Genomic DNA, 14752 nt, shown 5'->3' on the forward strand with positions numbered 1-14752 from the left:
GCTTCACGAACTTGGAACATAAGATTTGATGAGGTGATCAGATCTTATGACTTCATTAAGAACGAAGATAAGCCTTGTGTGTATAGGAAGGTGAGTGGGAGCGCTATCACCTTCTTGGTGTTATATATGAATGACATCCTAATCATTGAGAATGATATAGGAATGTGTTTTCCATGGTAAAAGCTTGGCTATCTAAACATTTCTCCATTAAGGACTTAGGGGAAGCATCCTATATATTGGGGATTCTGATTTGCTAGTCATAGGTGTCCTGCAAGCTAATCACGTGAGTGATGGCACGTGTGAATTGACACGCAATCTTTTTGCTTATTATTATTATTTGATATTTTATCACTTTATATTACTTGTTCCATGAATATATTATAATGTTCATGGATTTGTGCAATGAGAATCAGATCGTGATGAGATCACAATAATGAGACCGATTCACCTTTGAAGATAGATCCTAAATAATCCCAGTCATAGGTTACTCGAGAGGGACATCGAGATAACCGGACAGGTTGATGTATTGTATACCCGTCCATATGATGGATGTAGTTGGTCTTCTAGCTACTCATGTGGGGACACTAGGGATACAGTGTAGGTGCTCATTAGAAAATGAGTTCACTGATTGATCCACTCACAGAATGTTGGATGGTTGATGATGTCTTATTGTCAAACATCGATTCTATCATCCTAGTGGTGTATCTAGTCCTTAGATTTGAGACACCAATGATGTCTTGTATGAGTACTCCACTCTTTGATATCGGATTTATATGTTTGGAGGTTCCAAATCTAGCATAACCGGTCATCGGGAGTAGTAGCCAACCTTTCGAGGGCTATTGAGTATCGATAGAGGATCATCCACTCTCGGTGTTATGAGAGGAATATCCCATATGTTTTTACTCAGACAAATCCCTAACCATGGTCATTCGGATTAAGAGAGAAAGAGTTATCCGGGAGAATTCAATTAGAATGAGACTCGTATAGAAACTGTATGGGTCTGACAGCACCATGCCCGGTATACGATCTTTGGAATATTAGATAGATGAAGGACTATAGGTACACGATAATTGAGGATAGATAAGTCCAAAGGATTGGATTCCCCTCTATCGTCTAGGGATTGTGGCGTCGTGGTCTAGTACATCCGCAGTCGATGAGTCGAGTGTATTATTATAAAGATAATAATTCACTAAGCCAGAAGAAGTTCTGACAAATATGACTCACTATTAGTTCAATATTGGGCCTAAAGGATCATACACATATGATAGGTGTTGCGACAAGTAGAGGTTCAGATATGAGATATCCGTTAGAGCCCCTATCTTATTAGATATCCAATAAGCCCTTGAATTATTGGATCTGAGATCCAATAAGAGCTAATAAGAGATTATTGAGTAGAGACTCACTAATTTAAGATGCTTGGGGTAGTGGGTTGAAAATCTAGTACCCAATATGGCAGGATCCATTAGGGTTAAGTTAATATGGGGCCTCTATAAATAGGAGGGAACTAAAGACTCATAAGCTAGAGATTCTTTTTAGTTGCCTCCGATTCTCCTCTCTCCCTCTCCTCCTCATACTGTAGCCCCTATTTGGGGCGTGTGGACAGCAAGAAGGGGTAATCTCTTCTTGATTGCATGGTGCGCACGATGAAGAGTTTTGGGTAACGATTTGAGGAGCATCTTCGCAGCCCCTACCGTGTGGATCACCACTTGAGAAGAGCACAATTGACCTCCTTCATCCTCTCCCATAGATCTGTAGGTTTTTAAGGATATACGATCTCCCTAGGTAATTCTTTTACGCATAGTTTTTCGGTTTCGCGGGTTTTTGTGCGCCAACTTTTGCACAACGATGAAACCTTCTTTTCTGCAAGAATTCTAGGATTTTGTTTTTTAGTTCTTCCACTATGCATGTTATGTCGCTGTTCGACATATACTTCTTCGAAAATAAAACCATTCAAGAAGGCACTTTTGACATCCATTTGAAATAGTTTAAAATTATTATTACTAGCATAGGCAAGGAGCATCTTAATGGCTTCTAATCTTGCTACAGAAGCGAAGGTTTCTTCATAGTCATTACATTCTTCTTAGTTGAAACCTTTGGCCACTAATCTAGCTTTGTTTCTAACCACGATACCGCATTCGTCTTTCTTATTTCTAAAGACCCATTTAGTACCAATGACTAAATGGTCACTAGGTCTAGGAACAAGCTTACATACCTCATTCCTCTCAAATTGGTTCAATTCCTCTTGCATTGCAATGACCCAAGAATCATCTTTCAAGGCCTCGTCAATGCATTTAGGTTTTATTTGAGAAAGGAAGGCGGTGTTAGCACAAAAATTCTTGAAGGAAGAACGAGTTTGAACCCCTTTTGATGTATCTCCTAGAATTAGCTCCTTTGGATTAGCATCCACATACTTCCATTCCTTAGGTAACGAAGAAGATGCATCCAAGTTATTATTTTGAGGAGAAGGTTCATTTAAATTCAAATTTTCAAAACCAATATCATCATCAAAATCATTTTAATTTAACTCAAAATTTTCATTGAAAACTACATGAATAGACTCTTCTATAACTAAGGTTCTTTTGTTAAAAACACGAAAAGCCTTAGAAACAGAAGAATAACCTAGAAAGGTGCCTTCATCGGATTTGGCATCAAATTTTCCTAAAGCATCCTTTTCATTCAAAATAAAGTATTTGTAACTGAAAACTTTAAAATAAGAATCATTTGATTTTTTGTTATTTCATAATTCATATGGAGTTTTTGATAGAGACAGTCTTATTAGAACCTTATTCATGATGTAGCAAGCCATATTCACGACTTTGACCCAAAAATACTTGGGTAGATTATGTTCATTCAACATAGTTCTTGCCATTTCTTGTAGGTTTCTATTTTTTCTTTCAACTACTCCATTTTGTTGAGGATTTCTTGGAATGGAGAAGTTATGGTTATATCCATTAACTTCACAAAAACTTTGGAAGTCACGGTTTTGAAATTTGCCACCGTGATCACTCCGAATTGTTGAAATCATGAAGCCTTTTTCGTTTTGAGTGAGTTTATAAAATTTAAAGAAACATTTGAAACAATCACTTTTGTGAGCCAAGAAATAGGTCCAAGTGTATCTAGTATAGTCATCTACAATTACAAAAGCATATTTGCTTCCTCCTAGACTTGTCGTGTCAATCGGTCCAAATAAGTCCAAATGGATCAATTGTAATGGTCTAGTGGTGCTAATTTGATTTTTTGGTTTGAAACTAGTTTTTATTTGTTTACCTAGTTGACACGCATCACATACTTTGTCCTTAACAAACTTCATATTGGGAATCCCTCATACTAATTCTCTAGATGAGATCTTAGATATTAGTTTCATACTTTCATGGCCTAATCTCCTATGCTAAAGCCAAGCATCATCATTTAAAGCGGAGAAGCACATTTCATTACTTAGTTCATCAAGGTTGATGGTGTAGACATTATTTTGTTTTAAAGCAATCATTGACAAGTTATTATTTGGTTTTTCAATAATGCATGTATTAGATTCAAATCTAACGATGTAACCTTTATCGCATAATTGGCTAATACTTAAGAGATTATGTTTTAATCCATCAACTAGTAATACATCATCAATTGAAAAATATGATTTGTTACCTATGGTTCCCTTGCCAATGATTTTGCCTTTGTTGTTGTCTCTGAAGGTAACGTACCCTTCTTCTTTGCTAGTGAGTATAGAGAAATGAGATGGATCTCCAGTCATGTGTCTTAAGCATCCACTATCAAGATACCATCTCTTGCTCCTAGTTTGTGGGTTTGTCTATAAAAGAGGATGGTTTTTAGGTACCCATTTGATTTTGGGTGCCTCAAAACTTGATCTACCAATTTTGTTATTCATCATTGAAGTATTTTTGGTTCCTTTAGGAACCCATATCAAATTATGTGGACTAATTTTCCTAAATGGACATTTGTAAGCAACATGTCCGGATTTACAACAAAAGTTGCATTTCAAACAAGGTGAAACGTGTAATGTGGGTCCTTTAATGAAAGTGGTAGGATTTTGGTGGGATCCTCTCACAAAACCAATTCCACTTCTATTTGCGACGTGACCCTTGTTTGCAAGGATCATGTCCAATCCCTTGCTACCGACCTCAAACTCGTTTAAGGTCTCTTTAAATAGAAAATTTTCATTTTTTATTACTTCTAAGTGTTCACACTTAGAGCATGGAGGAGTTTGAAGACTACCAAGCTTATTTTGTAGTAAGACATGCTCTTTCTTTAAAAGATTAAACTTCTTACTAATAGTTCTACACTCATCAAATAATTCATGAAAAGCGATAGAAAGTTCATCGAAAGATAAATCTTCATTAATTAAATCACATACCTCTTCTTCTAAAGCCATTAGCACAAAGTTTGCCTCATCTTTGTTGCTAGTTTCTTCACTTTTTGAATCACTTGAATCATCCCAAGTCGCTTTTAAAGCTTTCTTCTTCTTCGGTTACTTCTTCCTGGCTTGGGAGCATTCATTTTTTAAGTGCCCCGGCTTCTTGTATTCGTAGCATATTACTTGGTCCTTTTTATGTTCATGTTTGTTTTTGGTGTTATTTTTAAATTTGTTCTTTCTTATATATTTTTAAAATTTTTGAGTTAAAAGTGCAATGTCATCATCACTGTCCTCATCACTTGATGTTCCTTTCAAGTGGTCTTCTTGTGATGTAAGCGTCATATCCTTCTTGTTCTTTGGAAGGGGGTTCTCGAGCTCTTCATGAGCATGGCATGTCATTTCATAGGTCATTAGAGACCCAATAAATTCTTCAAGAGGAAATGTTTTAAGGTCCCTGGCCTCTTAAATGGCCCTAACTTTTAGATCCCAACTTTTTGGAAGGGATCTTAAGATTTTAGTTACTAGTTCAAAGTTAGAAAAATCTTTACCAAGAGCTTTGAGTCCATTGATGACATCCGTGAAACGAGTGTACATATCTCCGATGGACTCACTTGGTTTCATTCGGAAAAGTTCATAAGAGTGCATAAGAATGTTGATTTTGGACTCTTTCACTCGGCTAGTACCTTCATGAGTGACCTCAAGAGTTCTCCAAATATCAAAAGCCGAATCACAAATTGAAACGCGATTAAATTTATTTTTATCTAATGCACAAAACAAGGCATTCATAGCCTTTGCGTTTAAAGCAAAAACTTTCTTCTCTAATTCATCCCATTCGCTCATCGGAAAAGAAGATTTTTTAAATCCATTTTCGACAATAGTCCAAAGCTCGAAATCCATGGAAATGAGGAAGATCCTCATACAAGTCTTCCAATACGTGTAATCCGACCCATTAAACATAGGTGGACGTGTAATAGAATGACCCTCATGCATGCTAGAGTAAGCCATCTCTCTTGGGTATTAAACCAAATATGAGAGTGAGCCTAGCTCTGATACCAATTGTTAGGATCGGAGTGGCAATAAGAGGGGGGGTGAATTAGTGCAGCAGATTAAAACTTGTAAGTTTAATAACGTATTCGTAAATATGAGGAGATTTCTTTTCGATAGTAACTTGAGTAGATGAAAATCGAAAGCTAGCAGTAGTGTAAATAACAATTTCAGGAAAGTAAGAACTCACACATTCAAGGAACACACCAATTTAAAGTGGTTCGATCAAAATGACCTACATCCACTTGCGAAGCCTTTCTTCGAAGAGGCTTCCAACTTCTTCTAGCAAATCACTTTGAAGGGGACGGACAAATACCCCTCTTACAACCTTTTATAGTGGTTCACACTCTTACAAATTTTCAACGAGAAAGAAGGAGGTGAACACTCAAGCAATTGAAAACAAGACTTGCTAAAGACTTTGCTAAGGCTTTTTTTTTCTCAATATATTACTTCTCAAAAATTATAATCTCAGCTGAGAATTGAGGGGTATTTATAGTCCCCAAGAGGACTCAAATTTAAGCTCCAAATTTGAATTCTCTTCGATTCCCGAAGCTAGCGGTGGCACCGCCTGTCGGTGGCGGTGCCACCGCTTGTCAATGTCACATTGACCGTGTACTGGCGGTGCCACTGCCTGTCGAATTTGAAAATTTTCTTCTTCTTAATCATGTATTCAAATTGACTAAGGCTCTCTATGGCTTGAAATAAGCTCCTAGAGCTTGGTATGAAAGGCTTAGTTCCTTTCTTATTTTAAATAATTTTACCAACGGCAAGGTTGATACTACATTATTTATCAAACACTTTGAAAACAATTTTCTTATTGTGTAAATTTATGTTGACGATATTATTTTTGGTTCTTCGGATGAATCACTATGTGAATCATTTGCCAAGTGTATGAGTCATGAATTTGAAATGAGTCTAATGGGTGAATTAACTTTCTTTTTAGGATTGTAAATTAAACAACTTAGTGATGTTATATTTCTTAATCAATCTAAATATACATTAGAATTGTTAAAACGATTTAACATGGATGGTTCAAAAGCGATAAACACTCCTATGAGTACTTCGATGAAGTTAGATATGGATGAAAATGGTGAGAATTTCGATCAAAAGACGTATAGGGGAATAATAGGTAGTCTACTTTATCTCACCATGACTAGACCGAATATCATGTTTAGTGTAGGACTTTGCGCTAGGTTTCAATCTAATCCTAAATTATCTCATCTTAAGAGTGTTAAAAGAATATTTAGATATCTTAAAGGAACTCCCAATTTAGGATTGTGGTATCTGAAATCCGATAAATTCGATTTAATAGCTTATGCATATGCCAATTTTGGCGGATGCAGGATAGATAGAAAAAGTACATCCGGAACATGCCAATTTTTAGGACATGCACTTGTTTCTTAGACTTCTAAGAAATAAAACTCAGTTGCACTATCTACAGTGGAAGCCGAATATATTGCTGTAAGTGCATGCTATGCACAAGTTGTTTGGATGAAGAATACATTAAAAGACTATGGAATTTACTTGAAAAATATTCCCATAAAATGTGATAATACAAGTGTCATATGTCTTACTAAAAATCCAATTCAACACTCTAGAACTAAGCATATTGATGTTAGACATCATTTCATGCGCGATCATGTCCTTAACAATAATGTCGTTCTAGAGTTTATTGACACAAAGCATCAATTAGCAGACATTTTTACAAAAGCCTTAAATGAAGACCAATTTGAATTCATTAGAAGGGAACTAGGCATGTTAAATTGTCCCTGAGAATAAGCTTCTTTGAATGTATTTTCTGAAAAGTTTTTCATCCTCTTTCCATTCTTTTGTGGATTTGATTTCTTCCTTCTTTTTCGATTCCAAATGACATATTAAAGTGCAATCCAAGATCCTATCCTATCTTAAGCCAAACACCTCTGAAAAACAAAAAGGGGGAGGAAAGAAAATTTTTCTTTCTCTTTCTTGTCATGCTAGTGGTGGCACCGCCAGAACCGACGGTAGCACCGCCTGAGCGCTCAGTCGCTAGGCGGTGGCACTTCTCGGATTGGCGGTGGCACCACCCGAGATCTCCTTTATAAGAAAGAAAAGGGGTTAAGGCCGGCGGTGGAACCACTCCCAACCCGTGAGAATTCTCCCTAAATAGAACTCTCCCTAAATCTCCCACAACTCCTTCAAAACTTCTCTAATCCTCATTCCAACCTTTAGAGGCCTAGGAGAGGGATTCTTGTTGATTCAAGCTCTCTATCTTTCAAGGAATTCTCCATAAGGTAAAATATGAAAAATTTCCTTCCTCTTCTCATTATTTTGCCTACTCTTCTCAGTTTCATATTCTTGATCTATCATTTTGTCTAGATAATGACTCCTAAGAGATCAACAAGAATAAAATGGAAAAGGGTTGAAGCAGATTCATATGAACAAAATCTTTTTAGATCCAAAGAAGTAGCTCTTAGGTTTCCAAATTTCGAAACAAGAACTATACATAAGGGTAAACATGTTGATCTAGATGAACTAGGAAACCTAGAACCCATTAGATGGTTTGCACATTTAGATGTCTTACCTCTCTTACAAATCAATGAACCAATTTATCCTAGGTTAGTTAGGCTATTTTATGCAAACTTATGTGTGGACAACGAAAGCCTAAGTACTTACCTTTTAGGAACACAAATTAAAATATTTGATAGTACTATTTGTGAACTAATTAGAATTACTGAAAAGGATAGAGGCTATTACTTTAAAAATAAATGGGATATCAATGTAATCGGAGCAACTTACTTTGAAGCCTTAGAAACTATCTTTGAAAATCCGAACCTAGGCATGATACCCAAAAGTTGTGAGCACTTACTATCCTTTAACTCTAAAATTCTTCATCACATCATGACTAGCATACTACTTCCCAAGCAATTTCATCTTGATGAAATGAGTCAAATAGAGCTAAGCACCATGTACTGGATTATGATCGGACAACATAATTGCTTTGGATACTTAATTCGGCAACACATGTAGGATATAATAGCTAAAGACACTATGTTACCATATGGGGGGTTAATCACTCGATTAATACTTGCCCATGATATTTGTGTCTCACTTGATGAAGAAATAATTCAAGTTGATCGATTTAACACCATCAATATAAATCTACTGAAAAGACTTAGGTGCACATTTAGCAATGGTATATGGGTTAGGCAACCTAGAAGGACTGATCCAATTCTCCCACTAGTAGAACACCCCGAAACACCAATTTTTAGAGGAAATGAATCTCCTCCTCCTAGTCCCTTTGGTACAACACCTTCAACTTCTGCTTTATCTTCTCAAGAACTCATTATGACAGAATTGCATCAAATCAAATCACAACAAGAACAACTCAAATCATAACAAGAGAAAATTCAAATTCAGTAAATTGAAATTTTGAAGGAACTGCGACAAATGAATCAAAAAATAGATGTCATGTATAAGAACTATGGATTACAAATGAATCAAAAAATAGATGTCATGTATAAGAATTATGGATTTCCTCCTAAGGATTAATCGATATACCTTCTTATTCTGTTACCTTAACATGCGATCCTTGTATGATTACTCTTAATGCCAAGTTAAAGTTTTGTCATCTTCTTTCTTTTGTATGAAAGCCATGCTTTTTTAATGAGATGAATTTTGAATGAAAGCTGAATTTTTGAAATGCATTCTGGATGAATGCTGATTTTTTTTTATGAGATGAATTCTGGATGAATGATGATTTTTTTAAAAAATGAATTCTGGATTAATGCTGAGATGAATTCTGGATGAATGTTGAATTTTTTTTAATGAGATGAATTCTGGATAAACGGTGACTTTTTTTTAATGAGATGAATTTTGGATGATCGATTTTAATGCTGAATTCCTTTTCTAATGATTTTATGATCACAAATTGTACGCTTAAAGTCTCATCTCCTTTTTGTTGATGATAAAGGGGGAGAAGAATGAGCAAAACATGACTTGTGATGACTTGTGCCAATTCGATAGCATGACTTATATAAATTACAAAAGCTTGTGTAATGCAAATGTCTTATATGCATCGATAGCATGACTTATATGAATTACAAAAGCTTGTGTAATGCAAATATCTTATATGCATCGCAAAACTCTTTGAGAATATCGCAAGTTCTTAGATTGGTTGATCATATGTAATCATGCCTTATATTTATATCATGAAATTCATGTTGAAAATTCTGATCTATTGTCGAAGTGATAATTGTCTTTTATCATTCGACTTAAAAATAATTTTCATAGCTTGAAATTATGAGAAATATGAAGTTTCGTATTTGCTCATGCTTATAGAGAATAACGATAAGTTCAACGGATGGAACTTATCAGTTTAAGCTTGAATTCAAAGAGATTGAATTCAAGTGTTTTTATCTTCTCATAATATGGCATATAAATAGGGGGAGTAATGTTTAACCTCGTCATCAATTGATTGTCATCATCAAAAAGGGGGAGATTGTTGAATCTCATATTTTGATGATGAAATCAATTGATGGGTTAATTAATCTAATCCATATTATTGAGTTAAGTGTGCAGGATTAACTACGATAGCCTGAAAACATAAAACAAGGATACCTGAGTCAAGTTCAATGGGTGTTTAAGAGTCCAAAGATTCGTCGGAGATGCTATCGGAACCAACCGAGAAGAAATCGGGGACTTGTCGGAGTTTTCGGAAGTCCGCCGAAGAGATCATCGGAGGTTCGCGGAGATCACCGAGAAGGCTCGGCTACTCGCTGAACTCACCACAAGATCGGGAGCCTACTGGGAGTCCACCGGAAGAAATCCGAGGGTGTATCGGAAGTCCACCGGAAGATCGCCGAAAAGCTCGTTGGAAGGAGATTCGATGTTTGCCGGTTAAAAACTTGCTTAGGACTATGTTTTTAGTTGCATAGTTTGCATGTAATTAGGGTTAGGATTAAGGGATAATCCTATATCCTGGTTAGGGGCCAACTGGGCCCAAATATGACTTGGTTTGGGCCGAATTTGAAGCCCAACCAATAACCGGTAAGATCGGGCGGTGGAACCATCGGACTGGGCGATGGCACCGCCCAGAACCCAAGGATCAGGCAGTGGTACCACCGGACTAGGCGGTGGCACCGCCCAACACCCGAGAGTTCGGGTGGTGGCACCGCCCAAAACCCGAGAGTTCCGACGATGGCACCACCAGAACACTGTCAATGTGAAAATTGACAAGCGGTAGCACCGCCACCGACAGGAGGTGGCATCGCCAGTACACGATCAATGTGACATTGACAGGCGGTGGCACCACCAGCTCCGAGAATCCAAGAGAATTCCAATTTGGAGCTCAAATTTGAATCCTCTTGGGGCCTATAAATACCCCTCAATTCTCAGCTGAGATTACAATTTTTGAGAAGCAATAGATTGAGAAAAAAAAAAGCCTTAGCAAAGTCTTTAGCAAGTCTTGTTTTCAACTGCTTGAGTGTTCACCTCATTCTTTCTCGTTGAAAATTTGTAAGAGTGTGAACCACTGTAAAAGGTTGTAAGAGGGGTATTTGTCCTTCCCCTTCAAAGTGATTTGCTAATGGAAGTTTGAAGCCTCTTTGAAGAAGGCTTCTCAAGTGAATGTAGGTCATTTTGACCGAACCATTTTAAATTGGGGTGTTCCTTGAATGTGTGAGTTCTTACTTTCTTGAAATTGTTATTTACACTACTGCTAGCTTTCGATTTTCATCTACTTAAGTTACCATCGAAACGAAATCTCCTCATATTTACGAATACGTTATTAAACTTACAAGTTTTAATCCGTTGCATTAATTCAACCCCCCCTCTTAGTGCCACTCCGATCCTAACAATCGTCCCATATTTTGCAATATGATCAATAAAGATAGATCCAAGAGGATGCTTGGCTTGTCCCAATCTAGGTACATAGACACCATTGTCAAAAGGTTTTGTATAAAAAATTCCAAGAGATGTCTCATACCGATGAGATATGGGATATCGCTTTCTTAGAGTATGTCCCCAAAGACTCCTAAAGAAAGGGCAGACATAGATATGATACCGTATGCCTCAACAATAGGATCTATCATATATATTATGCTATGTACCAAGCTTGATATAGCGTATGATCTGAATGTCACGAGCAAGTATCAGGTTGATCCAAGCTTGGAGCATTGGAAAGCAATAAAAGTATATCCTTAAGTACTTGAGAAGGACTAAGAATCTTTTACTAGTATATGAAGGAAGTAGCCTCAGGGCTATAAGCTACACAAACTTGAGCTTTCAATCCGATGTCGATTATAGCAAGTTTAATTTAAGGTATGTGTTCACCTTGAATGGAGGAACAGTGTGCTGGAAAAGTTCCAAGCAAGATATTACTACTAACTCAACCATAGAGACGAAGTACATTATTATGGTAAAGGCACCAAAGAAGAGAGTCTGAATGAAGAAGTTCATCATAGATCTGGGAGTCGTGCCAAGCAATGAGTCAATTCCCTTAAATTACGACAACTACGGGGTGATTACTTAAATAAAGGAACCCGGGTCTCGTCAGAAATGTTCTGAGGAGGTTCTAGCTTATTAGAGAGATCGTGGCCCGAGAAGATATAGTAGTGGAAAGAGTTTCATCCGAAAATAACATCGCAGATCCACTAACAAAACCGTTATTTTATATTATCTTTGAGCATCACAAGGGTATAATGGGGATCAGACACATAGGTGATTGGCTTTAGGTCAAGTGGGAGATTGCTAGTCATTGGTGCCTTACAAGCCAATTACGTGAGTGATGGCACGGGTGACATGACATAGTTTTTTTATTATTATTAATATGGTAATTTATTATTTTATATTGCTTGTTGCATAAATATATTATGATGTCCATGGATCTGTGCAATGGAAATCAGATCGTGATGAGATCATGATAATGAGATTGATTCACCTTTAAATACAGACCTAAATAATCCTTATCATAAGTTACTCAAGAGGGACATCGAGATAACCGGACAGACTGATATGTTTTATACCTATCCATCGCTAGAGAGAAAGACGCTTGACCTCCTTTATCCTCTCCTACAGATCTACAGAGATTTAGGGATATGCGATCTCCCTAGGTAAAACGTATCTATCTTACACTTAAATTTAAGTTTCGTGGGTTTTTGTGTATCAATTTTCACACGACAACAAATATCTGTTTGGAAAATTCAGATTTTTTATTTTATGTTCTTCCGCTGTGCATATGATGTCGTCCCTAGATTTTCCTATAATTATGTGGCTGCAGATTTACAAATTTTTATTGACAAAACCTTTGCTACTGTGCTTGGAGGGTTGCATCTCCCTGATGAGGAGGAGAATGTGCGGTTCTTGGATATTGAAATCCACTCATCTAAGATGGTAAAGGAATCATTGTTCTTCGAGGGTATTAGAAACTGCTTAACATTGTTAGAAATATTAAAGGCCAATGGAATCCCTCGGGTGTGTTAATGCTTATCATATATTTAGGGAAGGGAACTGTTATTCTGATTGGTTGGCTGGTTTTGTCAAGTTCCTTTTTGTGGATAGGCCACTGATTGGATCCTTTTATTTCCTTTATGAGTGTTAATTCTTCTAACACTAGTTATATTCGCTGCTTTTAAGTAATACAAGTTCCCCCCTTTGGAAAAAAAAGAATCTAGTCTAGGAATGATTTGGATCTAGAGCTTAAGTGTCAACGTCGACATGAATGCTAATTGCTACATCTACATAAAGTACCTAATATAAATAACAAAAGTTATTGGAAATAGCATATAGACCCTAAATTATATTTGCCAAGTTAGTTCAGTCAAAAATCTGCGGTCAGAGTAAGGCAGAAGTTATGAAATGCATGAGAGCAATCGTACAGATCTTAAATAGCAGAAGATCAGCTTCTGATCAAAATGGCAAACCTTATCAGACATTGCATAGAGAATCTAAATTATGTATGTGGAATAAGTTTAATTAACAAGCATTCAGAAAAGGAAATGGAAAAGTATGACAGCGATCAGAGTAAAGGCAGTTGTCCACACCTTCAGCAAGTCCTGGTGTGTCTGTATCTGGAGGAAATACGAGAGTTATGTGGATGTTATCAGCAATAACCTCATGCTGTAAAGCTTCTGCCAGTCCCCGAAGCCCAAATTTACTTGCCGAATATGCTGTGTAACCATAAATTCCTACCTGTTAAGCAAAACACCCTTCTTCTTAGTTATCATCAGCAAGATTGTTGTCAGAACGTGTCCCGGATGAACAAAATGGCATCATCAGGAAGAAATCCAGTACAAATTCCTGGAAGCAATATGTCAGATACCTGGCCGGCCTGGGACGACACGATGGCAATTGAGGCCGGGAGGCCACTCTCCTTCGCTCTCTGCTTCATGGTGGGAAGGGAGGCCTTGATGAGGTGGAACGTACCCATGAGGTTGACCTCGACCATGAAGCGGACCTCCTCCAGGCTCTGCCGCTCGAGTTCCTGCGGCAGGAACACACCGTGGTTGCAGACGAGGACGTCGACGGGGTCGGCAGCCTCGAGGGCGCGGCGGACGGCTTCAGGGTCCCGAACGTCGGCGGCGAGGATGGTGACGTCGACACCGGTGGCGAGAAGGATGGCGTCGCGAGCGTCCTGGAGGCGAGAGGGGTCGCGGGCGAGGATGGTGACGCGGGCACCCTCGGCGGCGGCGCGGAGGGCGAGGGCGAGCCCGATGCCGCTGGATCCACCGGTGACAAGCACGTGGCGACCCTTGAGGGGGATCCTGACCGGCCGGGGACGGACGATTGCAGCAAGAACGAGGAGGAGGATGGCGAAAGGCAAGAGGAGGAGGAAGAGGAAGAAGAGGGAAGCCATGGATCCTCCAGAGAGAGAGAGAGAGAGAGAGAGACCGCAGTGGAGGTGCTGTAAAATCCAGCACAGAGTTGCCGTAATACCAGATTCGATATGACACATATGTCCCTCCATCATCGTGTCTGCTGGAACTGTTGGTTCTATTTAACTACTACTCATGATATCATACGATTTTGGAGTGCATTAAAAACATCAGAACTAAAAACACGGCGTATTCAATGACGTGGACCACGAGGTTTTGAAGGATGTCGGGCAATTTACAGGAAAAAATATCCTGTATTACCTGCTACTATATTGTCTCTTATGATCGCTTTTATCTTAGTTATCCTGATTTTTAGATAAAAATATCCTTATTCTTTCTATCAAATATATGGAAATCAAGATAAAATTCAGTCTTTTTTTTTTTTTTATTGAAGGATCCAATCAAATTCAATAGAACTTTGAGTTACCCCTAATACTTTCCCAAACTATCCCACCTTCGTTCTCTCCTCCTACCCTCTCCTTATCTATTTCAC

General features: G+C 37.9%; 1 protein-coding gene across 1 annotated transcript in view; it reads right to left on the minus strand.

Annotated features, from left to right (window-relative positions):
- The window catches only part of LOC135593478 (3-dehydrosphinganine reductase TSC10A-like), a 44839-nt gene extending 30474 nt beyond the window's left edge, over positions 1-14365 (minus strand). Inside the window, exons 1-2 of the mRNA XM_065083565.1 lie at positions 13707-14365; positions 13429-13576 (exon numbers count right to left, since the gene is read on the minus strand). Coding sequence (XP_064939637.1) covers positions 13429-13576; positions 13707-14354 — 796 coding nt within the window. The 5' untranslated portion in view covers positions 14355-14365. The remainder of the gene's footprint in view (positions 1-13428; positions 13577-13706) is intronic.
- Between the last annotated feature and the right edge of the window lie 387 nt (positions 14366-14752).

This window comes from Musa acuminata, chromosome BXJ1-9, assembly GCF_036884655.1.
Source record: "Musa acuminata AAA Group cultivar baxijiao chromosome BXJ1-9, Cavendish_Baxijiao_AAA, whole genome shotgun sequence".
NCBI classification, from domain to species: domain Eukaryota; kingdom Viridiplantae; phylum Streptophyta; class Magnoliopsida; order Zingiberales; family Musaceae; genus Musa; species Musa acuminata.